The 24577-nt window shown below is 57.0% G+C and overlaps 8 protein-coding genes across 8 annotated transcripts; 3 read left to right on the top strand and 5 right to left on the bottom strand.

The window, feature by feature from the left end:
- Positions 1-1117: 1117 nt before the first annotated feature.
- On the bottom strand, positions 1118-2043 carry B0T15DRAFT_54854 (uncharacterized protein). Its single transcript, XM_062870200.1, has one exon. The coding sequence runs from the start codon at positions 1919-1921 to the stop codon at positions 1292-1294; it is 630 nt and encodes a 209-aa protein (XP_062726678.1). The 5' UTR covers positions 1922-2043; the 3' UTR covers positions 1118-1291.
- B0T15DRAFT_54881 (uncharacterized protein) lies at positions 1820-4476 on the top strand. Its single transcript, XM_062870203.1, has 2 exons — positions 1820-1865; positions 1990-4476. The coding sequence occupies exon 2, from the start codon at positions 2069-2071 to the stop codon at positions 4346-4348; it is 2280 nt and encodes a 759-aa protein (XP_062726679.1). The 5' UTR covers positions 1820-1865; positions 1990-2068; the 3' UTR covers positions 4349-4476.
- A 928-nt stretch (positions 4477-5404) lies between these two features.
- On the bottom strand, positions 5405-8739 carry B0T15DRAFT_547824 (uncharacterized protein; the record flags this gene model as incomplete). The annotated part of the gene is made up of 2 exons (XM_062870185.1): positions 5405-7435; positions 7510-8739. 2 exons carry the CDS (start codon positions 8737-8739, stop codon positions 5702-5704), a joined length of 2964 nt encoding a protein of 987 aa, XP_062726680.1. The 3' UTR covers positions 5405-5701.
- A 971-nt stretch (positions 8740-9710) lies between these two features.
- On the bottom strand, positions 9711-10279 carry B0T15DRAFT_489545 (thioredoxin-like protein; the record flags this gene model as incomplete). Its single annotated transcript, XM_062866608.1, has 3 exons — positions 9711-9794; positions 9857-10186; positions 10268-10279. 3 exons carry the CDS (start codon positions 10277-10279, stop codon positions 9711-9713), a joined length of 426 nt encoding a protein of 141 aa, XP_062726681.1.
- A 1235-nt stretch (positions 10280-11514) lies between these two features.
- On the top strand, positions 11515-13240 carry B0T15DRAFT_507521 (uncharacterized protein; the record flags this gene model as incomplete). Its single annotated transcript, XM_062867653.1, has 4 exons — positions 11515-11749; positions 11874-11883; positions 11966-12033; positions 12114-13240. The coding sequence occupies 4 exons, from the start codon at positions 11515-11517 to the stop codon at positions 13238-13240; spliced, it is 1440 nt and encodes a 479-aa protein (XP_062726682.1).
- A 980-nt stretch (positions 13241-14220) lies between these two features.
- Positions 14221-18232, top strand: B0T15DRAFT_547850 (glycoside hydrolase family 35 protein; the record flags this gene model as incomplete). Its single annotated transcript, XM_062870186.1, has 11 exons — positions 14221-14245; positions 14285-14674; positions 14791-14887; positions 14957-15046; positions 15115-15406; positions 15544-15672; positions 15724-15792; positions 15843-16443; positions 16505-17522; positions 17623-17711; positions 17946-18232. 11 exons carry the CDS (start codon positions 14221-14223, stop codon positions 18176-18178), a joined length of 3033 nt encoding a protein of 1010 aa, XP_062726683.1. The 3' UTR covers positions 18179-18232.
- Positions 18233-19596: 1364 nt separating this feature from the next.
- B0T15DRAFT_519826 (uncharacterized protein) lies at positions 19597-21107 on the bottom strand. Its single transcript, XM_062868455.1, has one exon. The coding sequence runs from the start codon at positions 20754-20756 to the stop codon at positions 19992-19994; it is 765 nt and encodes a 254-aa protein (XP_062726684.1). The 5' UTR covers positions 20757-21107; the 3' UTR covers positions 19597-19991.
- A 2107-nt stretch (positions 21108-23214) lies between these two features.
- B0T15DRAFT_55116 (cytochrome c oxidase assembly protein COX16-domain-containing protein) lies at positions 23215-24024 on the bottom strand. Its single transcript, XM_062870267.1, has 2 exons — positions 23668-24024; positions 23215-23562 (listed from the first exon to the last, which is right to left on the bottom strand). Exons 1-2 carry the CDS (start codon positions 23932-23934, stop codon positions 23482-23484), a joined length of 348 nt encoding a protein of 115 aa, XP_062726685.1. The 5' UTR covers positions 23935-24024; the 3' UTR covers positions 23215-23481.
- Between the last annotated feature and the right edge of the window lie 553 nt (positions 24025-24577).

A 24577-nucleotide genomic window follows, 5' to 3' on the forward strand; every position in this document is an offset into this window, starting at 1 on the left:
TCCAGTTCGACTAGAGAACGTGGCGCCTAGGGGTTTGCAGAGCGTAAGGAAGCCAATCAATGCCAGGGGCCAGGGTCAGTTAGCTTTTGATACAAATGTGCTGTTTGTATGCTACGCGACCCGGATAAGTAGAATCCTCGTCAAGCCGACATCGACAACCAGGGATGGCATGTTCTGAATTATAGTCAGCCGACCATCAACTTCGAAGAACGAGTTTCTCGAGGTTTAAAGCGAAAAAAAGCTGAAGGGCGGTTGAGAACGGCTCCGCTACCGGCAGACGTTTAAGTCGGGAGCCCGGCTAGGTCAGAATTCGGCGCGGGAGAGGGGCCGAGGGCTGTATCGGATCGTCGGACGTTAATAATCCAACCAGGCATCGGCATCCCTGTTTCAGTCGCAACCGGGTTTGATCGGGGCTGTCAGAGAAGTCGAGGTTGGGCTGTTTCTTCTGTCAGTCCTGACAAGTTAACTCTTCTGAAGGGACAATGCTCAATTGTGTTAGCTGAGGGTTGTACTAGTTATTGTCGGATGGTTCCTAGCAACCAGTATACGTACGGTAGGGGACGACACATTGAAGATTATTACTACTAGTAGGTACCTACCTACCTGGCCAACTATTAGTAGCACATTACCTTACACATACTATAACTATTGCGCGTTCCGTAAGTTACCGTACAAATGATGATTTTGCCCAACTGAATGTTGCATCGGGACCCTGGCTGCATGTAACAGCCCCTGGGCCGCTGGCAAGGCCCCGCGTTGAGAAAACCCGTTCTTCCCGTCCACCCACCCCAAATCTGCGAGGGGTGTGCCGGACCACGGCAGAACACAATGCAATCCTTTGACTTGGGGTGGTGACCGTTTTTCGCTTCTTCCTGTCACCAACGAACCTTTCATTCAACAATCCCTCATGTTCTGTGGTGGCTCCGTTCCTTGAGAGCGCCATTTGCCTGACTGGTTTCGCTCCCTTCCATCTTATTGTTCGATTCCCCAACCTCGATCCTCGCACTTCCGAGAGAACGGCGGTGACAATCCTTACAGCCCTGTCTCCTTGTGGCGGGTGTTAGCGCTGCGGGTTCTGAGAGGCAGCCGATTCTGTCAATTGTTCGTCGCCCCGCTTGCGCTGCGCATCGCTTGCCTTGCCAGAACAAGGGCCAGATCACATGAGCCCTGGAACCCGCGACACAAGACAAGACTCCCAATATCCGTCCCGAGGCGCGGTTGCCATGCGACTCATCTAGAACTCCCTACACTCACTGGCCGAACCAGCACGCGTTTCTGAGAGCAGGCAGCATCAGACCCCGCAGCAGCAGATCATCGGTGGATTGGCATAATGGCATACAACGGTCAATTCGATGGGGGCGCTGGCGGACGTCCTTATGGTGGAGGACCCGGATCCCAACGACCTCCCCCTCAGCGACATTACCCACCTGGGCCGGGCGGACCACAACAGTACCATGCGCCGCCGCCCCAGCAGCAGCAGCAGCAGCAATACGATCAGTACAACGACGGACATGGCTACGGTTATAATGACTACGGGAATGGATATGACCAGGGTCGCGATCAAGGGTACGGCGGTCAGTTTGATGACAGGACCTACGGCCGAGGAGGACCCCCGAATCAAGACTACCAGCAGGATTATTACGGGACAGGGAGGGGAGGCCCCCCGATGCCGGGCGGAAGAGGGGGACCCATGAGGCCTCCGCCTGGCGACGCTAGTCGAGGGGGCCCGTACCTGTCTCGCGGTGGCGGTTACGCCCCAGGTCCGGGTGGTCCTCCAGGCCCTGGCGGCCGTGGCTATCCCCCGCATGGTCGAGGTGGTCGGCCACCCACGGCTGAACGGCCGGCAACGTCGGATCCCAATGGTGGTGAGTGAAGGCCTGCACGCGGGAATGTTACCCTCGTTGCGAGCGTACGCTGACATACTCCTGCAGCGCACCGAGGACCGCCGCCCATGGGTGGTCCTGGTCCAGCAGGTTCTGGCGATCAAAGCTTTGGTGGTCCCTTCCCCGCGTTCCCGGGTGCACACCGCAAGACGGATTTGGAACAGGAGCAGCAAATTGTGTCACGGATGGCAAGCATGGACATTTCGGGACAGATGCCCGGGCCAAGGGATCCGAATGGGCCTTCACCACAGCAGCAGCGAGGACCCATGCGCCCTCCTCTAAATGGCTACGGGCCCCCGGGCCCAATGGGGTCGCTCCATCGTACTGCGACGCAACCGTATGCCTCCCAAGAATACCCCGATCAACGCCGCGGGCCTCCTCCGGGCCCCGGGTACGGGCCCCCGGGAGGAGGCTATCAGGAGGAAGGTTTTGGTCCCCCGCCACGCAGCATGACGATGCCGGCGAGGGATTATATGGATATGCGCCATGCCGGTCCTCCCATGCGGCGGGATAGTGCTGGTGCTCCCCATAATGGTCCCGTTGGACGCGGTATGCCGCCGAGACCAAGTACCGCACAGGGAATGCGCCAGCCACCTCCGAGGATATACCCTCCGACCAATAATGGTACCCCTCTTCAGGAAGGATATCGAGAGGCTCCGCCGCGGCAAGGGCCTGACTCGGGTTATGGAGATCAAGAGCGTCCTTTATCCATCGACAATTTCTACGATTACTATGGCAGCAATGACAATTATCCGCCCCAAAACCCTCCGTCTGCCGCGTCCGAACTCCCTGATTTCGACGCCATGCCATCGCAACAGCCGAGGAACTCGTTCGACAGGCATATGCAAGCCGGTCCACAGGAGCTGGCTCAGCGTGGGCCAGGTAGGTATCCTGAGGTTAGTAGGGCAAAATCGCAGCCCAACTTGCGCAATTCGCAAACAGCCGTCTTCGAGATGGCAGGAGACATTCCCCCGCTCCCGACTCAACAGCCAGGCCAGCAGCCAATGGGCTTGCCCAATGGCCCACAACACTATCAGCAGCGGTCTCCTCCGCCCGGGCAACCAGGGCCCGCTCCCGGTCCTGGCTTGCCTCCGGGTCCCACTCCGTTTAGACCCGGGATGCAGTCTCCGCCTCAAGCCGCCCCGTCACCGGACAGTCTGCCCTCTCATCCTACACCGGTCCGCCCCGGACACATGCCCGGCTCGATGGTGAATCTCAACGACCGGCCGCCGCCGGTGAGGAACTACAGCGGAGGCGCCAGCTACAACGCCAGCACACCTACGCCGGCCCCTCCTTCCGGAGGCTATTCGCAGCCGCCGCCACCGCCACAGCAAGCAGTCAACCAGCCTCCCGCAAAGCCTGTCGAAGCCCCGGTCACCGTGGAGGAACTGGAGCACCTGCGCGCTGTGGTCAAGAACGACCCCGGAGATCAAGCCTCAGCCCTCCGCCTTGCCAAGCGGCTGGTTGAAGCATCCGACGCGCTCGTTCCCAACCTCCCCGACCCGAAGGCCCGCGCCCGATCCCGCGAACGTTATCTCGTCGATGCCCACAAGATCCTCCGCAAACTCGAAAAGGCCAGCAATCCGGACGCCATGTTCTTCCTCGCCGACTGCCTCGGCCGCGGCCTGTTCGGCGGCGAACCCGACAACGCTCACGCTTTCTCCCTCTACCAATCGGCCGCCAAGCTGGGCCACGCCGCGGCCGCCTACCGCACGGCCGTCTGCTGCGAGATCGGCAACGACGAGGGCGGCGGCACGCGCAAGGACCCGCTCAAAGCCATCCAGTGGTACAAGCGCGCCGCCACCCTCGGCGACACGCCCGCCATGTACAAGGTCGGCATGATTCTGCTCAAGGGCCTGCTTGGCCAGCCACGCAACCCGCGCGAGGCCATCAGCTGGCTGAAGCGCGCCGCCGAGCGCGCCGACGCCGAAAACCCGCACGCGCTGCACGAGCTGGCGCTGCTGTACGAGAGCGCCGAGCCGAACGATGTCATCCTACGCGACGAGGCCTACGCCTTCCAGCTGTTCAAGCAGGCCGCCGAACTGGGGTACAAATTCAGCCAGTTCCGGTTGGGCTGTGCGTACGAGTATGGGCTCCTCGGCTGTCCGATCGATCCCAGGCTGTCGATAATGTGGTACAGCCGGGCGGCCATGCAGGAGGAGCACCAGAGCGAACTGGCGCTGTCGGGCTGGTATCTGACCGGGAGCGAGGGGGTGTTGCAGCAGAGTGACACCGAGGCGTATCTCTGGGCGAGGAAGGCTGCGATGGCGGGGCTGTCCAAGGCCGAGTATGCGATGGGCTACTTTACGGAAGTGGGCATTGGCGTGCCGGCTGACATGGAGGCCGCGAAGAGGTGGTATTGGCGGGCTGCCGGTAGGTTTCCCCCTTATCCTCTCACTCACATGCTCGCTCTCTTCTTCTCCACCGGCGTGAGTGAAGACACCCAAAAACGAAACACATGCTAACGGTGGACGGTAACCAGCCCAGGATTTCCCCAAGGCAAGAGAACGGCTGGAGGATCTCAAGCGGTCCGGCAAGAGCGGTCCGCGCCAAAGGGAGAGGATATCGAGAAGCAACATTGGGAAGCAGCAGCAGGGTGAGTGCTCCGTGATGTGAGTCCGCCGCGTTCTCTTCCAGGAGTCATTAAGGCTGCATAATGAGGAGCGCCCAGGCGGTGACGATGTCCATGGCGTTGGAAAGACGGGACGACAAGCAAAGGGATCACGAACCGGGGTTGCAGTGACTTTGCACATGGGCGAGCCGAGAGGATTTGCCCGTTTTCGTTTCTTGTATGTATGTACATGTATCCATAGGATATAGATGAGAGGTATGAATGGCAGTCTTCGGATCCTGAGTGTTGGCGGGATACAGCTCAATCCGTGAGACATGCCTTTTTGAGTCTATTTGGCGTTGTTCATGATATGGAAACGCCGTCGTTAGGCAAGGGATCCAGAACACTGCGAGGAGGGGATCGACTGAAAGATGGATATCCCTTCCCTGCACCGTTGATTCTTGTCCTGGTCGTGTAATTGGTTTGAAGAACGGTAAGGAGACGATGGGAGCGGGATATCTCCGAAAACAATTTATTGTCAGACTTTGTACGGAGATGGTACGTAGATAGAGATGTCCTTGGTGCATCCCGCTATGAGCAATATACCATACATGACCGATGACAACCGATTCATCCTCCCACCATATCTACCAGCGAGAAGGCCACCATTGATCAACCTTTTTGTTAGTTCCGAGCCTTGCGGCCAACCGGTCTCCTGCGCCGAAAGACTTCGTTCTCTTCATCAGCATCCCGTCATCATCATCATCAGTCGTTTTCATAAGTCCACCCGTCCATCGTTACCTCATGGAGGCTCGGCCGGCCAGATCAAGAAGCCAACCCCGCCAAATCTGAATCCCAAGTACCTGCCAAAGTACCAAGAACCATCCTGAATCGTTCACACCTCTCCAGTTCGGCATGGTATGATCCAAGCCTAGCTGAGACGGATCTTTATCCCAACCCTCTTGATCTCGGCCCCCAAGTGCCGCCTGATACCCGGTTTTGCGAGAGAGTCTCAGTTGGGCAGGGCGATAGTCACATGAAGACTAACCCCACCAACTCATCCTCCCTGGCTTGCACATTTTTTTTCCCTCCTTCCTCTTCTCAGTCTTTCTCCGCTCCTTCGTTTCGTTCTCTGTCGTGCGCTTTATTCCTTCTCCATTTATGCCTCTCGCTCATTTTTTCCTCGGCTGTTAGAGTCAGGTCTTTCCTTTCTGTACGAGCCTCAAGAGTAGACCGTTGCGGTGTGAAAGAAACAAACAACCCTTTCCTACTCTTCCTCTCGCACTCCAAAAAGGTCCCTCACGTCTACCCTCGTCGTCGTCTCCTTCCCCCAGCGCTTTCTGGGGATCCGCAATGACCCGCCGGCATCGGCGCGATAGCCGCCCTTGTTATTGGCGACGCCGTCGGCCTTCTTCGGCGAAGCGGCACCACCCACGGCGGCGTCCCCTTGTTTTTGGGCGCCATGTGGGTTGGGCGTGGAGGAACCCCCGTTTTGTGCAGCGCAAACGTCGAGCTGCGAATCCCCCGATGAAGAGGGAAATGGGTTCTTGGGCTTGGCCTTGCTCTTGGTTTTGTCTTTTTTGGTCTTATTGGGCTGGGCAGGGGCGCTTTGCAAGTCTGGTCCAGGCTGTTCGTGAGCAGTGTCATCGCTCCCGGCGGGCGGAACCGGGGTCAAGGTCAGGGACTGTGCATGCGAGTCGGTACCTTGACTCGTCTTGTGCTTTCCCTTAAATCTTCCCTTCTTCCGGTGGCCCGGTTGCGTCGACGACACGCCCGCTTCGGCCTGATGCTGGCCGCTGGATGCTACGTCCTGTGGCCCTCTGACCGGCCAGCTTCCTGACTGCTGATACGGACCTGCCGAATATTTGGCTTGGTTCCCGTCCCACGAGCCGGAATTGGAATAGCAGTTGTGCTCCAACCATGGACCTCGCCGCGGCGAGTACGGCCGGTGTCTCACGGTGGCGCTGTAGTCTGGGTCGAGCCGGATGTCCCCCGTGTTGAGACGGGAGGTTGCATTCAACTGCCAGTCAAATGCCGTATCATTGTAAGCATGGCCCTGGCCGTCAGGGACTCCAGCTGTCGAAGGGTTGCCACTGTCCTGGTGAATGTTCGCGAGAGGCTCATGAGCTGCGGGGTCAGTACAGCCAGAAGGCGGCAGTGGAGAGTTGACGTCTCCAAATTTCATCAGCCCGAGGGCGCCGTCCTTTGTACCTCCGTTGGAGCCAGGGATATCGACATGACGTTTGTCAGCCTTCGAAACGCCTTGTGTTTCCTGTTCTTGTGTAGGAGGTGGCATGGCCTGGGACTTTCCAGGAAGCACGCTCGGAAGTCGAACCCGGATACTTGCATTTCCAGCGGCGCTGCATGCTGGGTCAGCACGAGCTTTTGTGGATGAGCACGCCTCTGAGAATATTGCCTCTTCAAGGGCTGGCTTTGTCTGCATCGAGACGTCGCCGTGGGGCCCGTGACGACCGCCCTGGGCCTGAGAGCTATGCCGTGCTGCTAGAGGCGACTCGGGGTCACAGAGGTAAAAGCCATGGTGCTGGGAGTGAGAGGGTGTGCGGGCAGCCGGCATGGCTTCGTGCAACCAGTTCTGAGAGAGCGTGCCGCAGTGACCGGGAGGAGGCGACCCGTGAAGTGCTGGCGAGGGGTTTTGCCAATGACCCGGACTTGGCCCGCCGGGCTGGGAGTACGGGCAAGCCCAGGTAGTATGATTATATGGAGAAAGCGCATGTCGGGGAGTTCTCGGGCTAAAGACGTGTTGCGGCCGGGCCGGCGTTGTCTGCAGGGCAGAGAAGTCGCCGGACCTCCGCTGGTATCGCTGGTCCGGCCATGACTGTCCCTCCTGAGGGTTTCCTTTATTGCTAGACCAGGAGCTTCGGTTGTCCTTGGAAGGGGACCAGCTCTCGCGCACGTAATGCTTCGAGTAGTATGGGTGACTGATCCTTGCGCGCGCCAGCAGGGGGTTGACAGCTTGACCTTTGCGCGCAGCGGCGACGGCCTGTCGGGCGCTCGGCTCGCTGATATATCGAACGAATGCCAACCAAAACCCCCCTTGGATGGTTTCAGGTCGACCTCCTCCACATGGCCCCAGCGCTCGAAATATCGGGTCAAGTTCTCTCTCATGTTCTCGACGCCCACGCCGTCCGCCTGATCGATAGGTGCAACATAAACGGACCGAGACCTATGCATGCACCGCTGGCAATGGCAAGCTGCGAAAGCCTCGCGCTTGCGGACACTCCAGGCGAACTCATGCCCCTCATTGCGGCAGTCCGACCGGTTCCGGGTGTCCCGCATCCCAACGCTGCCATTGAGCAAGGGCGGAGGCTGCTGCGTAGGACGGCTCGGCAGGCGAGACGGGCCTGCATTCTCGACGCCTACACCACGGCAAGCCATAAAGCGACCGGCGGGCACAGCAGGGACGGGTCCCGACTTGGAAGGTTGATGATGAGCCCTGGTCGCATGTTCGCCCGTGTCATACTGAGCTGCGCCAGAGTTAACTCGCAGGCCGGGCATCGACGACTCCCGCCTGACAGCAGCACCAGTCCTATTGGCAATGACAATGGCGGGGTTGCGTTTCAGATATGAGGGCGGCTGCAAATCCGGGAGCGAGAAGGAACGGCGCCGCGCGTGACCCTGCGGGGCCGGAGGCGTGTATTGCTGGCGCCAGTGATGTAAGGCGCCGCGAAGGACATCGAGGGCCTTCGCCTCACATCCGTGGATGTTCTCTCGATCACCGGGCCCGAGCACATCTAAAATGTCGCCTTCGCCTTTCGGGTCCCAATTGTGCAGCTTCACAAGATTGGACTTGTGGGTGCACCACTTGTAGGCCCAGTCGTTGACTACATCGGCCATGTTCGTCTGGTGCCGTCCCGAACGCGAGCAGGGGTTGGAGACGCCCTCGTTCTCGTCGCAGACGAGATGGAGCAGCAGCCAAAGATTCCATGCACCCATCCACCAGATGTCATAGGCATCAAACCACTGGTACAGGTCTTCCCAGGTCCTAGGACGAGTCAGGGTCTGTGCTATGCTGCCATGCTTTTCACGCAGCGTCAAGGCCGCCGCACGGAATCTGTTTCCATCCCAAGCAATGGCAGCACGGTGCGGGACGCAGCCACGCTGGAACTTCCTTTTATCTCTGCCCTGGTCCGCGGCCGAGAAGATGCACGGCGCGTCATCGGGCATGTTCCAATAAAAGCCCATAAAGGGTTGCGGAACTCTAATGTTGTTCGCTGCGACGCCCCAAGCCCAGCCAGTCTTGGAAGGCTCCGGCAAGCGCGAGGCGAACGGCATCTGATGAGCCATTCTCATCCGGAATGCTGGTAAAGTGGCTGCTACAAACGCTGGGTTAGCCGTAATAAGTTCATGCAACCCAGTGCACTAGTTGATGTGACAGTATTGAGGGCGTGGGTTAGCTTGAGGCAGCGGACAAGTTTGACTCACAGCTTCGGAGGATAGCTAAGGATAGCTATCAAAAAGGAACCATCGGCGAGTTTGAAATTGTGATCGGACCGCCTTGCCTAGTGAGAGTGAATACACACAGTTGGTGGTATCCTGTCAGACGAGACACGAAGCGAGACCGATGACCAGAATCGGTGGTTTTGCCTGTCGGGCGAAATTGAGGTGGTTCGTCAAATGTAGATTGCAAATAGGTTTTCAGAGAGGGAGAGAAAGAGAAACACGGTCTTCCTGGTCAGTCAAAAGGCTTTGTAGGTGTGGGTTTTCAACGAGCGAACAAGTCGGTTAGAAAGAGAACAGGAGAGAAGCTAATTTGCGGGCAGGGGTGAAATTGAGATGAAGGAGGAGAAAAGGTTGGTTGGTGTGGGAGGGGAAGAAAGCCAAAAGAAAGGACTAAATACTAAATTGGTGGTTCCGCGGATTCGCACTCTGCTCACAGTGCATTCTTGCGTACCAGGATCACATAGCCATCGCTGAGGACCCGGCGGTGTCTTTCGCCTGTGCGTTTAGATCTTCCCACCCAAACCCTCAACAAGCGTTTGAGAAGTTACAAAAGCAAGCAAAGAGTGGGAAAGTGAGAGAGACCTTCGTGATTCGCAAGCCTACAAAGCCCTTAGTCCTCAGTTATGACACGTGCGAAAGAGCAGCCAACATAGCCTTTTCAGAAAGACAGTACCAGCCAAGGTGACAGAATATGTACATGGAGTGGGAGGGGCGCCCGAGCGAGCATAGTAAGAATCCAATCGGCTTGCCGTCTGAGCACAACAGCAACGGCGCTTAGTGTGGCAAGAGGAGACAACCAAGTCCAGGCTGCCCCGCTACTTTGGCAGCGCATTGATCATCTTGAGGATCTCGGACTCGTTTTCACCGGCCTGCGCCTTGCCATTGTTCCAGTCGACAACCTGTATGAGGGTCAATTAACCATACTGTACGCAAATAGGATGACGCAATCGCGGCGACATACCACCGGCCTCTGGAAGTTTTCAACGCTCTCTTGGAACTTCCTCAGCGCCTCCTTTTGGGTCGTCGCGCCCTTGACAATGCTTGAGATGCGATTCTGGCCCACATACTCGAGAATGGTCTGGAGCTGATCTGGCGTCGGCGGGCTCTCCGTGATTTCGAGCTTGAACTCCTCGCGCCGGGCAGCTTGGCTCTGCGCCGAGTGATCGCTGGCCTGGTCCTCGGTCGACGTCTCAGAAGCAGCAGCTGACGCCTGTCGCAGGGCTGTCGCCAATCTGACCGAGGCTGGCGAGCTCGCCTTGTGAAAGAGCGTGATGATGTCGAGAGGCTTGTGCTGTAGGAGCACGTTAGCTAATTACGTCATGACTAAGGGCCTAGGTCGTGTTGATTAGGGCTTCGGTGGGACTGAGCGTACGAATCTAAACATCATTGCTGTGTCTAACCTCACTGCGTCTAAAGATGGGTATATCACGCGCAGCAGTAGTCGTGGATTGTGATGGCTTGTCGGGTCCCCTGTTTCCAATGCGAGTCAGTCAGGTGAAGTGAGCCTACTGCGGCATCTGCCGTCAGGAGCTTGGGCCATCGCCAGCCCTATCAGCGCCCAGCCACTTCCGCTTCCCCACGGGAGTGCGCCAAGTACTTTCGGGACCGAGAAAGCTGCTTGGCATGGAGATGTGAACGTACTGTAGATCGCATCTGCACCTCATCCTACTATACATGCTGTGACTTGCCTGGACAGATTTCCTGTCCCTGCAACTGACAGAATGCTCGGTATTGTGCGAGAAGTCACGTTCACGACCTGTTGATGCGGGTTTGGTACGTTTAATTTGACCATTCGATACTGCATACCCTTCCTTGGACCTGTATTTTGCTTGGCGACTGACTTGGTAGTCAATACAATCCGGTCACATGTTTTAGCTCGAAGTACTTTGATCGGGGAGAGAGGTTCTAGAGGTGGTAACCCTTTTTGACCTGCGCTGCGACTTCAAAGCTAAGAAAACTCCTTGGGCCTTTCCGCGAATTGAAGCCAATGCTGTCAACTTGTCACCGTCACTTTTAGGAGCCAGTTCAGGCGATCTCGGTCATTATGCCAAGATATGCGGAAACGTGGCATTGAAAGGGAACTATCCGTAGAACGACCGGGAAGATGACTCGCTCAACCTAGGAAGAAGCTCAGCTACACAGCATGCGTGTCAACAAGTTCTACCTGGCACAAATCAATTGAGTTAAGGAAGAATGCGAGCCACGTGAGTTGATCTCTCGTTGGCTTGTTGTTGTTCTTTCGATTTGTTTGCCTCGGGTGCGTCCACTCACCGCTTTAGACAAATTTCAAGGCTGGAAGAGTTGCGTCACACGGCTGACAGCAAGGTGGGCCGGGCCGACCATCAAGGTGCGTGACCCAACATGAATTCCGAACGAAAACAATAAAGGACAACGAACGCAGCTTCCCGAGCACGTAAAGCTTTGAACATATATCACTGTGCTTCTCATCTCCGTAGTGTTGTGTATTTCTAGTAGTATCTCAACACAACGAACAAATTGTCCAAGAGTACTCCTCGCACCCTTGTCATTGTCGAGTGAGCCATGGCGTCCAGTTCCTCGTCTCTCTGCCTGGTAGCGACACCTGTATCAACAACCCCGTCGCTGCTCGAAGAACCAACAATGCCTCCTAGGCCAGACACCATCACCGTCCATACCTCGCTCCTCTTCGACCCTCAACGCAAATGCTGGCTCCCCAATGTCTCTATCCAAGTCAACCCTCAAACCGGCGCCATTGTCCGCCTCCATCACCGCAACAATGCCGACTTCCTTTCCCCCCTTGACCCAAACGACATTGACCTCCGCGGCAAATTCGTGCTCCCGGGCTTCGTCGACTCTCACACCCACATCTTTCTACGTACGTACAGGACATTTGTATTGTACACCTTGAACCCTGCGTCATCCAAGTTCCCCCGTCCTGAACTCCTCCCAAAGCCCAGGCAAACCTGAACCGTACAACAGCTGACATTGTTGGTGTCTAGATTCGGACAAGTCCGTGATCGCTTCTCACTTCCCTCCCCCTGACACCCCAAAAGATGAGAAGCCCACCTAACTCGTCCGCATGTACGCACAGAGAACGCCCCCACTCGCAGCAAATGCGCGATCAATCCCCGGTCGAGCGCACTGTCCGCGCGACCAACCGTACGTTGCACAAAAGCATTGCTACCCCTGTCTAATGCGCTATATCTGTGGGCCGGCTGACTTTTTCTTTTTTCCCTTAGACGCCCGAGCTGCGCTGCTGGCGGGGTACACGACCTACCGCGACCTGGGCACCGAGGCGCTGGGCAACGCGGATGCCAACTTCCGGGATTGTATCAACAGGGGCATCATCCCGGGTCCCCGCATGTTTGTCGCCACCGACGCTCTGGCGAGCAGTGGCGGGTATGAGATCCGGACGGAGAACAAGCTCGCCAGCGGGTCGAACCTGGGGTTGAGCGTGCCGCGGGCTGCGGATACCGCGGACGGCGTGGTGGGAGTGAGGGCTGCCGTGAGGCGGCGGGTCGGGGAGGGGGCGGATGTGATCAAGTTCTACGGGGATTACAGGAGGCGGACGATGAGGTTCCCTCCTGACGTGCCTGGGCCCGGCGGGAGGATATTGTTCCCGCCGGAGAGGAGGAACCCGGCCGTGTTGCTGTTCACGCAGGAGGAGATGGATGCGATCGTCGCGGAGGCGAGGATGGCACGTGTGCCGGTTGCTGCGCATACGGGTGAGACCAGGACAGCACTGATGGCCGCGCGGGCCGGGGTCACGAGCGTGGAGCATGTCTTCGAGGATTCGGAGGGTGTCATGGAGGAGATGTTCGAGGAGATGACGCGGCAAGGGACCATCTGGGTGCCTACGCTGATGACGGCCGAGGCGTATTACGCGGGGCAGGACATATTCCGCTGGTGCAAAATGGCAGTGAAAAGGGCGTTTGATCGGGGCGTGAGGCTAGCTGCGGGCGGTGACACAGGGGTGGCCAACCATGGGTTGAACGTCAGGGAGATGGAGATCATGCTCGAAGCGGGGATCCCGGTGGAAGACGTCCTGGTGGCAGGCACGCTCACCGGGTGGCACGCTTGCGGCGGGGATGCCTGTGGCTTCAGGTTCGGATGGTGGGACGAGGGCAATCGGGCGGACATCATCGCACTGGACGCGGACCCACGCAAAGACGAGAGAGCGTTGCGACAGGTCAGCTTTGTGATGAAGGATGGCCGGGTGTGGAAGCGTAACGGGCTGCCGGTGGACATGATCGCCGCGACGCAGTGGCCGGAAGACGACGGCAACACCAGCGAGGACTCCTCGGATCCGACGGACTTCGTGCCCGAGTTTACAGTCGAAGCATGCTGCCCTGGCAAGTCTGTTTGAGACTTCGATAGGTCATACGGCGGACACAACGACACAACGAGGCGTTTCGGAGAGCGGTGGTCAGTGGCCACAGGCACTTAGAATGGGCTTAGATGGCCGGCTCAGATTACCCAACACCGGCATATTGCAGCCGGAGAACAAATAGAGGCCTTTGCATTCAGATGCTTTCAGATCTTGTACTGGCCATTTCCCTCGACACTGACAAGCATTTACAGAGCTGCAGTGCAATCGATGGCAAGTCCTGCCTCTGTTTGGGAAGTGATTTTCTGAGGAAAGCCACTGAGCAGTGGGCATAGGCCTAGGCACGTTGGTGGCAAACCCGGCCCCCTCGCATCACGTCGCCCATGGGGACAGTACTCGAACAAGTACCACTGTGGCATCCGTCTCGTGGTCGACTCTCGAGGTTTCACTTGTCTTCCATACACCACACCAAGCTGTTCGGTGTTGCGCAAGAAACATATCGCGAGGCCGAGAAAGAGCGGTATGTCTCTCCGGGGATTATTAAGCCTCGGCTTGTGTTGGGAAGAAACACGGAGCAAACCAAAGGGGTTGCCAACGTTCTCCGTATGGCGCGCTGTGCTGCTACTAAACGCAACGCTCATGAACTTACCAGGGGTATGATCAAACAAGCTTTGATTCCGTTTCACTACGCCTGGCTGACGGTTACGGCAGTACTGAAACAGGCGCGGCAGAGTCCAGAAACCACGCCTGGATCACGAAGATGGCCCTGAGTCAGGCTGAGGATCAAGCAACCCGACGCCTTGCCACGTATCGTATCAGGTAGCATCATCCATCCCACCTCACAGCACAGTCACACTTGTCTTGATCTCTATTGTTACAAGGACGGTAAGCATCCTATCCCGGAGCCCGAATCAGAAGAGTACTAAATCCAACACCATCTCCTCCTAGCTGCCTCATCCACGCTGTCCAACTTCCCCTTTCCCTTCCGGTCTCGCTATTTGAACCCGTCCAGTGCGAACATGAGACTAGCCCACGCGCTGACCAGTGCGCTAGAGCTGACGCTGGCCTGCTCAGGCGCAGCAGCCTTCTCCTCCGGCCCAAGCCCGGATCCCAACTCACTCAGCCAGATAGCCCAAGGCTCCGCAGCACAGTCCAAGCGCGCCCCTCTCGCCGGCCACACGTACCCGCCGCCGGCGTGGGACAACGCCAGCCTCTTCCTGCTCGGGCAGCGCACGATGCTCTTCAGCGGCGAGTTCCACCCCTTCCGGCTGCCCGTCCCGTCGCTGTGGCGGGACGTGTTGGAGAAGATCAGGGCGGCCGGCCTGAACACGGTCTCGTTCCATGTCGACTGGGGCCTGGTCGAGGGGAAGCCGGGTGAGTTCCGAGCGGAGGGCCTGTTTGATCTGACCGAGTTCTTCGAGGCCGCCAAGGAGCTTGGCCTGTGGCTTATTGCACGACCGGGGCCTTATATCAGTATGTTTTATTTCTTCATTATGGATCTGATGTGCTTGGGCCGTGAAAGCAAATTTGGGGAGCGGACGGGGGGGACGTGTGTGACGGTCTGGTGCTGACGAAGGCCCAAAAAACAGATGCGGAGGTATCCGGTGGTGGTTTGCCGGGCTGGATCCAGAGGCTCAGGGGACACCCGAGGACAGCAGACGTGGATTATCTGGCCTCTACGGATAAGTGAGTTGTGCTATGTTGATAGGGTACGTGGGCTGTGAAGAGAGGTGTCTCGGCTGACGTTGAGAAAAGCTACGCGGCGAATATTGCGCGAATCATTGCGAAAGCGCAAATCAACAACGGCGGGAGGGTAATTCTTTACCAGCCCGAGAACGAATACAGGTAAGACGGACGGACATGAAGACATCTAGTATCTCTGTTGGGTGCCGGCCCGCTAATGGCGAGTCCAGTGTCTCGAGGACCCTGATCGGTTTCAACTTCCCTGATCCGGGATACATGCAATATGTTGAGGATCAGGCGCGGAAGGGCGGCATCATCGTGCCCTCCATCAACAACGACGCTTGGTTGGGGGGCCACAACGCCCCGGGCACCGGCGTGGGCCAGGTCGACCTGTACGGCCACGACCTTTATCCTCTTGACCCGGACTGCAATGATATGGCGTGGGAAAAGGGCGCTCTGCGGGAGACTCAATACTCCATGCATCTCAACATCAGTCCGACCACGCCATACGCGATTCCAGAGGTGAGTGCCATGCAATATATTTGCGCAGTATCTTGTTCCAATAATACGGAAGTGCTGACCTGAGAAGTTCCAAGTAAGCGGCATCCATTTTGCAGAAGACCTAAGGAACTTTCCCAACTTACACCGGACTGCACTAGGGCGGCGTGCTGGATTACTGGGGCGGCTCGGGCTTCTCTCGCTGTGCGGAGCGATTCAACCACGAGCAGACCCGTGTCTTCTACAAGAACAACTTTGCCGCAGGTGCCAAGATATTCAACATTTACATGGTAAGCTTGCCCAAATCCAAAGTAACTGAAAGACGGTGCTGACAGCAGCAGATGTTCGGAGGAACCAACTGGGGAAACCTGGGCTATGACAGCGGATACACCTCGCACGACTATGCTGCTGTATAATTCCCACCCCGCGGAGTTGCCGTGCTTATTTCTGACCAAAGCAGGCCATTGCCGAAGACCGCACCCTTACGCGGGAGAAGTACTCGGAACTCAAGCTCCAAGCCAACTTCTTCAAGGTCTCCCCCGGCTACCTTGAAGCGAGCCCTGCGCTCAAGCCCAGCACGGGGGTTTACAGCCCAAACAGAGACATAACTGTGACGGCGGTGTTAGGGCCTAAGGGATCATTTTTCGTCACCCGCAAGACTGCATTTCGAGAAGCGAAGCCGGTCAACTACACGCTGACGTTGCCCACCTCCAAGGGGAAGGTCACCATCCCTCATCTCGGTGGCGCCTTGACCATGAGCGGACGTGACACGAAGATCCACGTAACCGACTATCCGGTCGGAGATACATCGTTGGTTTACTGCACCGCCGAGATCTTCACCTGGCAAAAGTACGAGACTAAGACGGCCTTGGTTGTGTATGGAGGGATGGGCGAGACCCACGAGCTCTTGATCAAGCGCGACTCCAACAGCATGGCTTCTGCAGCTAAGACTAGTGCAGACGTGAAGACGGGACAGGACGGCCCGTACCTCTATGTGCAGTGGCAAACGACGGGCGACAGGCAGTTTGTCGTGCTTGGGGATCTCTTTATCTACCTGCTGGGTAAGTCTGATTTACCCTTACGGTACTCGTCAAGAATGCGAGCCCGAGGTTGACCACGCAGACCGCAACTCGGCATACAACTACTGGGTCACCGAGGCTTGGGGCCGGTCGCCGCTGATAATCAACGGTGGCTACCTGATGCGTTCGGCCCTCATCGCCAGTAATACACTCCTCCTCCGCGGCGACTTCAACCGCACCACCACGGTCGAGATCATCGGCGTCCCCAGCTCCGTCACCTCCCTCACCATCAACAACGTCACAGTCGAGCACGAGGTCGACAGCGACGGCAACTGGCACGCCCAAGTCGCTTACAACCCCCCGACCATCGCCCTGCCCGACCCGTCCGCGCTCGCGTGGAAATACCTCGACAGCCTCCCGGAGCGGCAACCCTCGTATTCCGACTCGTCCTGGCCGTCCGCCAACCACAGTTTCACCAACAACACCTACCTCCAGGCGCCGCTCACGCCAACCTCGCTCTACGCGTCCGACTACGGCTTCCACGCCGGCGGCGCGCTGCTCTTCCGAGGTCACTTCGCCGCCACGGGCGCCGAGACGGCCTTCTGGCTGGTGACGCAGGGCGGGTGCGCGTTCGCGTCGCTCGTCTGGCTCAACGACACCTTCCTGGGCAGCTGGGCCGGCAACAGCAACAGCAACGGCAACGGCTCGTCGTTGTCGTCCTCGTCGCACCGGGACAGCTTCCCCCTGAGGCTGGTTCCCGGGAGCAGGCACGTACTGACCGTGCTGGTCGACAACATGGGCAACGCGCAGAACGCGCTGGTGGGCGGCGACGAGATGAAGGCGCCCCGCGGCATCATGAGCTACGGTTTTACCACCTCCGCCGGGGACGCGCCCGCCGTGGAGTGGAAGGTCACGGGGAACCTGGGCGGGGAGGATTACGTGGACAAGGTCAGGGGCCCGTTGAACGAGGGCGGGCTGTTTGCCGAGCGGATGGGCTATCACCAACCGGGGGCGCCCACCGACAAGTTCGCGGCGGCGGGCAGTCCGATGGAGGGGATTGATGAGCCGGGTGTGGGGTTTTGGACGGCGGAGTTGGAGTTGGATATCCCGAAGGAGCAGTGGTATGTTTGTTTCATTCAGTCTAAGGCTCTTTCTTTATCATCCTTTTTTGCACTCTGAACTTTCCTAGGGACTGTGACGGCTGACAATATTGTGGACTAGGGACGTACCGTTAAATTTTGAGTTTCCGGAAATCGATCCGGCTGGCTCGGGGGGAAGGTACCGGGCGGTGCTGTGGGTGAATGGGTTTCGTAAGTTTTCCGCTTTATCACTTTGTCACCACTGTCTCTCTCTCTCTCCCTCCGCCCACCCCTGTGTGTCTCGCCCAGACGTCACAACAACATTCCATGGGAAGAGACGTCCCGAGACATACATGACACAGTATGTCTCGCGTACCTACCTCGACTTGCCCTTGTGTCTGATTACCTGAGATACATCATTTGCATCAGCTGTGTTACCCAGATACTAACTGCCTGGCGCTACAGAATTCGGGCGCTACATCAGCCACATCGGCCCGCAGACGTCCTTCCCCGTGCCTGAGGGCATCCTCAACTACCGCGGCACCAACACCGTCGCCATCGCAATCTGGGCGACGCAGCCCGGCGGCGCGCGGATCTCGTCGCTGGGGCTCAAGGCCGGAAGACCCGTGCTGACGGGGCGGCGCCCCGTAGTTGGTGTTGCAGCACCGGCGTGGACCGAGAGACCTGGGTCGTACTGAAACCCTGCATTTACTCAAGTTGGTCATGCAGATTTCCCTGTTTCCTGTCGTGCTTTTTTGGCAGCAGTCGGTGAGTGTGTGTGTGCATTGAAAGTCAGCTTGTCGGGTTCAGCAGCTCCATTCCAAACTTTGTTCGAACAGCCTTTGCGGGTTACTACACCTGAGTGTGTGTGTGCGCGCCGTACATCCGTACAGTACCTGCATGAGCGTTCCGGTACCTGCGTGGCAAACAGATAGGAACAGGTTTAGCCTCAGGCCAATATCCAGTATTGGTGTCACTTGACCACACCCCCAAGCCTGCCCAGCCGCTCGGGGCAGTTCGGTTCGCTTCGACTGTGCCCTATTGTATGTACGGAGGTACGTGTACAGTACGTAGGTGGCTCGCCGCTCGCTGCCCTTTTTCTTGGAGACTATAACCTGGAAGATGTGACAGGTGGCGGGTGTGCCACCGGGACACATTCGCTGACCAAGATGCGGGGGCCGAGCCACACCAAATGTATGTACTTGCACCTACTTGGGGATTAGGGACGGCCAAAAACAGGAAACCCAGAGATTGCAGACGGCGCGGTGTCTTCAAATTGGGTAGCTGAAGTCCGAATGAGGTCGTTCTGATGGAACTTGATGCACACCTTTTACCCATTCTCTGCCTCGGGTTTCTTACATCGGAGCTGAATGCCGACTCATAATCCACCCTCCCTCCCGAAACGGCACCACGAATTGTCGAAAAGTTGGATGGCTGAGGTTCCAGTCAAGTAATAGTGGGTGATGATAATCCTCTCTTTAGCCAAGGAAAGAGTGGACGAAGCACCCTCGGCGTCCCAAAAGTTCGTGTTGCCAGGAACCGCCGCCGAACTTGCTGACCAGAGGAAATACCTAATAAATCAAGGCACAACTTTCATCCCAGTCGGCGCTGGATGCAATTTCCTGTCTTGCCCACCACGCGTGACTGTCCCGTTGCAACCAACCAACCAACCCCTTGTGTGTTGAGGCTGATAAGCGAATATGACGAGCTGAAAAGAATGCATGGAAGCTCGGGAAGGGATGTGGAAGGAGCGAGTGGAGTAATATGAGCATCGAAAAGCGGGAAGAAGCAGGGTGACATTTTCGCCCCGATCTGGAAATCCCGGCCCTGCATTGCCAAGCATCGCCAAAATCGGGAGCGGCAAATGGTGAATGAATGCCGAGGACCCGGACACGTGCCGGACAGCGGTACAATACAATAGTTCATGATCGGACGGGACAAGACTGATGAGATGTTGGGGTTGAGAATTGAAAACCCGTATGACCATGTCCCTCAAAACAATCTACAGTAGGTATTATTGCGCAGTTTGTAAAACTCGGGTTGAGGGATGACGATTTTGATAACATGGTTGGACTTGGAGGCGCTGGAGAGAGATGAATCAAGTGTCAATTCTTCCAGATTCATTACTGCAAATAGATTGAAACGTATTTTGCCAGCGCTGCAGGCCGCGGAGTTAAAAACTCGTACTGATAGTAGGTACTAACAATGCAAAATAGCAAGCGACGCCGCAACAACAAGTTAGGGGTATCGCGATGTATCCGGCCCCCCCAATCCCGAAGATGCCGGAAAACAAAGGGAAAATGCGCAGTCCATGTCCCATGTCGTTGTCCGAATGTACCCGATCCAGGGCGCCTGAATATTTCCCATGAATCCAGCCTGATGACCTATACTGTTCAACGCCAGCCTCACAGTGTAAATGCTCCGAAGTTATCCGAATTCCGTATCCGATCAACCGGGTTAATGCACCGTAGGAAACAGAACATAAAAAAAAAGTTGAGACGGAAGAAGAAGTCAAATCTCGAAGGTCTCATCCTCGCCAGCCAACGGCATGGTGTTGGCGAAAACAATCCCTCTCCTCTTCCACCGGCCACGGCGGAGGAAGTCCTCAGCATCGTCGTCCAGACCCGACGAGCTAGAGCCGTCGCCGCGGTCGGGACGAGGCCGGGGCCGCGGTCTGGGGGCGGGTGGTGGAGCCAGGCCCAAGCCTAGGCTGATCCCTTCATCGATGTCATCCGAGGGGCAGAGGCTGCATTCACTGCTTGCGTCGCTCGGAGTAGGGGAGGGAGCTCGTCTGCTTGCTCCCCCAGTGGTGCTCTCATCAGTCATGCTGGGCATGGCTTGGCTCAGGCTGTTGTTGTTGTTGTTGTTGAAGCCGAAGTCGAAGCCGCCGTAGATGACGGTCTTGGAGGAGGATGCATAGTGGCGAGATGGTGGTGATTGGTGGCGTGGGTTGTGACTGGAACGAGATTGTCGTAGCTCCTGCGGCTGATACGGCCTGCTGGTGCTGTCGACGGAGGCGTCCGGGAGCGGTGGAGCAGGTCCCGGGGCAAGCGAGAATGGGTGGAGGCGTAACGGATCCCAGTCTATCGACCCGTCGCTTCTGCTGCTTGCTGTCGATGGCCGCGGGCTCGATTCGAGCGACGGCCGAGCCGGCATGCCGGCGCGGCTTGGCTGGTGACTTTGTGGAAGCATCTTCTTGTTGCTTTTGTGACTCCGGGAACTGCGGAGGAAGCGGTGGTGGTGATGGCCTGAGTGAGAGTGGATGCCACACAACATCACGCGGAGGTAATGTTGTCTTTTAGAAGTGGTTCTGTAAATTGGGTGATATCGAGTCTAGTTGGTTGTCGCCCGCTGCTGGCTGAAGTCGGGCCCAAGCACGGCTCTGTTGGAGATTCAACACACTGACGGGCCAAGCCAAAGGCAGGCAGGCCGAGAGTGGGGTGTTATAAGCACCGAGTGCTCCCATCTTTGTGCCTGACGTAAGGTTCCAAGCCATGGTACCGATCGGGAGAAACGGCAGCGGTGGTACCTGGCAGCAGCACCTACAACTAGAGAGGATCGGACGGAAAGCGACAGATCGGGCTGGTCGAGTATTGGGGTGTGGCTGGCCCAGGTGCGTGACCAAGGATGTTTTAGCGGCACACCATCAGCCATCCATGTTCAAGGTTGCATGAGAGGGCCAGGGACAGGGCCAGGGCCGACGAAAGCACGCCAAGAGTGTGCGCAACAAAGCCACCTCATCAATGATAAGCTACAATGTATTGTACTGTAGAGATGCGACTGTCAGACAATACGAGCAACACTTCGTACTCGCAACCAACAGGACCATGACAGGTTGCTGCTCGCACAGAAGAACCATGTTCCAGTTCCGGAACCCGTAAACAGAAAAGGAGCTTTCCTTCCATAATAATCCGTGCCGCGCCTGGCCCTGATTGATCTCTTCTCGACGCTGAGCGTGAACTCCACGTTCACGTCATTGAAGTGGAAATGTCAAAAGCGACCCCGCCGGGCTGCATGCCTTGGTCGTTTTCAGCCTGGTGGGTCTGTCGAAGTTGATGCCGTGGAGGCGCACGTCCCCAGTAATGAGTTCCCCAGTGCGACCGCAACGGGCTCGCCTCTTTTAGCGCAGCCGTCGCTCTGGGCCGGTCAACGGGAAGTCGGCCCACGCGGACAGGCGCCGAATGGACAGAACCTGGAGCAAACCCACCGGAGGGGCCGCGGTCGACGGTCCGGAGGTCGACGGCGCATGAAATGAAAGCAAATCGTGGCGTGTATAGTACTGTGCTGTGTGCGCGGGTCGCGGGAGACAAACCAGCACTCCGGAAGCTTCATTCCTGGGCTGCTTGCCACCACTGCCACTTCCGGTTGTCTGCATCGCCGGACTGTGGCAAGCGCACAGCGTGGCATCTGCTCATGGGACCAGAAAGCATTCTAGTTAGTGTATGAGCAAAAATGCGCTGTTGCGTCCATGATTGGATTTTAGCATTTGGGCTTCAGCCACTAACGGAGCCTGCACGCTTGATCCAGCAGTGCGGTTCAAGTTGATGCATGGATCGCCGGTGGGAATATCCCTGCCAATGGGAGCACTCGCCGCCGCTGGCTGGCTTGGCAGAAAACGGTCAGGAACTTCCGTGCAGTCACGGAGTTGAAACATATGTGGGGTTCTAGCGGGGATTCGTTCTCTTTTCTTATCTGGATGTGTAAGTGCAATCGGGTTTCGCTCGATCAGCATTGACAGCGCGGACAGACATCGCCGTCTCACTGTCATTCGTCGAGTTCTCGCCTAGGCTTCCTGGTCAGAAGCCGATCTCTCGTCATAGACAACCTCGATCTGAGCCTCCTCGTCCAAGGATTGGCATCCCGCAGTTTCCGATCTGCTAAGCACTTGTACGATTCCCCTCGCATTAGTGATGTTACCGACCAATGGCAATCCTGGTAATAGCCACTATTGGTGAGCGAACTTAAGCATCAGCGCGACTCGACCGAGTGTTCGAGACTTCAGGCGTACTGCATGATCGTACAGTGGACTAAAGGCCATGCTGACGGTCCTTCACTTGCCACCCAAGACGACTCTTTCGATGTTGCCAGAGTCGACTCCGGCAATGCGTCATCAGATGGCTATGGCAGAGCACCCCCCTTCCCACCATTTGGGACAGTCAGCGCCTCGAACGTGGGGGTGTCTACCGTCTCAACTGTCATCATAACGGCAGATCCAGGAACCCTGGCTCGCATCTTCGCACTCTCGACCATAGCCCAAAGCACGAGGTTCATGCGAGAAATGTCAATGATGCGCTGGGTAGGTGGTACGTCGGTAACGCTGTGGAAATTGCTCCTGGTCCAAGTAGTAGCAATTTTCTTGATGAGCCGTCTTGGTAGCAACTCTGCCTGATAACCTTCCCAGTTGTAGAGGAAACCCTAGAAGTGGCAGTATTCGACCGCTGTCCTGTTTGGAGACTAACCATCCACATGACTCATCAGCTCAGGTTGCTGCGGTCCGATCCTGCAGGCTTCCCAGCCTCGAACGTCGTTATCCGAAACGAAGCTGTGGCATAGGGTGTCTCGCTTTCAACTTCCGAAGTAGCAAGCACCAGAACATGACGGTTTTGCGATGCCGTCCGATTCCGCGAAATCCGCATCCCCTCCGAATCGGCTGGGAGACTAATCGGGAGACTACTCTGAACCGTTCCTACTAGGAGAGGTATGGTGGCCTAGCTTAGTGCGCAGGATAGGCTGAGGGCGGTTGAGTGCCGGGTGAGTCATGTATTGACTGAATAATACAGCGATCCTTCCAAGGCAGCGGCCGAGTGCTCTAGCGGCTGGAGGTGACTGAGTTTCAGCCTCAACTCAGCCTAGATCTGACCGCAACCGGTTAGATTCGTGGTGGTGGCGTCGTGATGGAGATGGCATCTCGGAGGCAGGGAGAGCACGCCATCCGAGTGTGGTGCAATGAGGACTCGTCCGATGCGGCAACGCCCACCTTGTCCTCGGTACGGGTCTCACTCTAGAGGATGCCATCATGCTCCCCTGGGAGCCTCTTGACGCGCTTTTGCTCCCAGTTATCGAGATCTTTGGCGGCCAATCTCTGTTCGCACCGCGTGTTAGCAGAACCGCCCGTGTGGGGCCTTCAGCAACAGCTTCGGCAAAAGGAAAAGGAAAGAAAGGATATAGAAATGATGTGAAGCCGTACATAATACTCATCTCGTATGTTGACCTTCCTTCTGTCCTTGCCCACTCCAAGCTCCTCCTCGCGCGTCATCTGCCGCACCTTGCGATCGTACCGCTCGTACCGAATGGCCGTGGCCGGAGTGAGCACGAAAGACGCTCCCACAATGACGGTGAGGAAGGGCAGGCCGAAAAGCAGAAAGGGGTGCTTGGCCATCATGGCGCGGTAACGCGCTCCCAAGGTGTTGCCGTGGGATGCCGACGGGTATTTGCGGCTTTGGAAGACGGTCATGGTGGGTGTTAGACTCAGATGGTTTGGATAGGAATCGTGGTTGCGAAAGGTGGCGCCACATGGATGGAGAGAGGTTGGACTTCGACGATTGAGACACAACTTAAAGTGTCGGCCATATTGGGTTAGGCGAGTCACGTGGACGCACACCCAACTCTCTCCCCAGTCGAAAGAATGCGAAAGAATGCGTACACCAAGCACTAGAAATCAACAAAATAACATTGGAGTTATAAGAAAAAAGAGAAAGGAAGCTAAGAAGAAAAACAAGAGTAAAGATAATAGTAGAAGAGTGAGAGGCAAAATGAGTACGATGCGTCGAGGATGCTTGTTTTAACAGCCGTATTGCGTCCCGCTGGCGACGACCTTTTTTATGACACACTCTGGGTAGTCACGTGTCCTCCACTAACAAAAAGTCCTAAATACTCAGGTAATATTTTTGGACCCATGCTCCATGGTTGGGGTTGATGGAGAACTTCGGAAGCTTCAGAGTGAGGTTGAAGCCGAGGCGTACTTCAGAGTCAAATCGGTTCAAAATCCAATACGGATGTACCTTATAGTCTTAAACCCAGGCTCCTTCCCTCTTTGCACGCTCTAACGCCGTCTCTCGGCTCCCTGCCATGTCTGAAGATTCACGTTATCAACCAGA

Source organism: Chaetomium strumarium (genome assembly GCF_033439665.1).
Source record: "Chaetomium strumarium strain CBS 333.67 chromosome Unknown B0T15scaffold_1, whole genome shotgun sequence".
Lineage (NCBI taxonomy): Eukaryota > Fungi > Ascomycota > Sordariomycetes > Sordariales > Chaetomiaceae > Chaetomium > Chaetomium strumarium.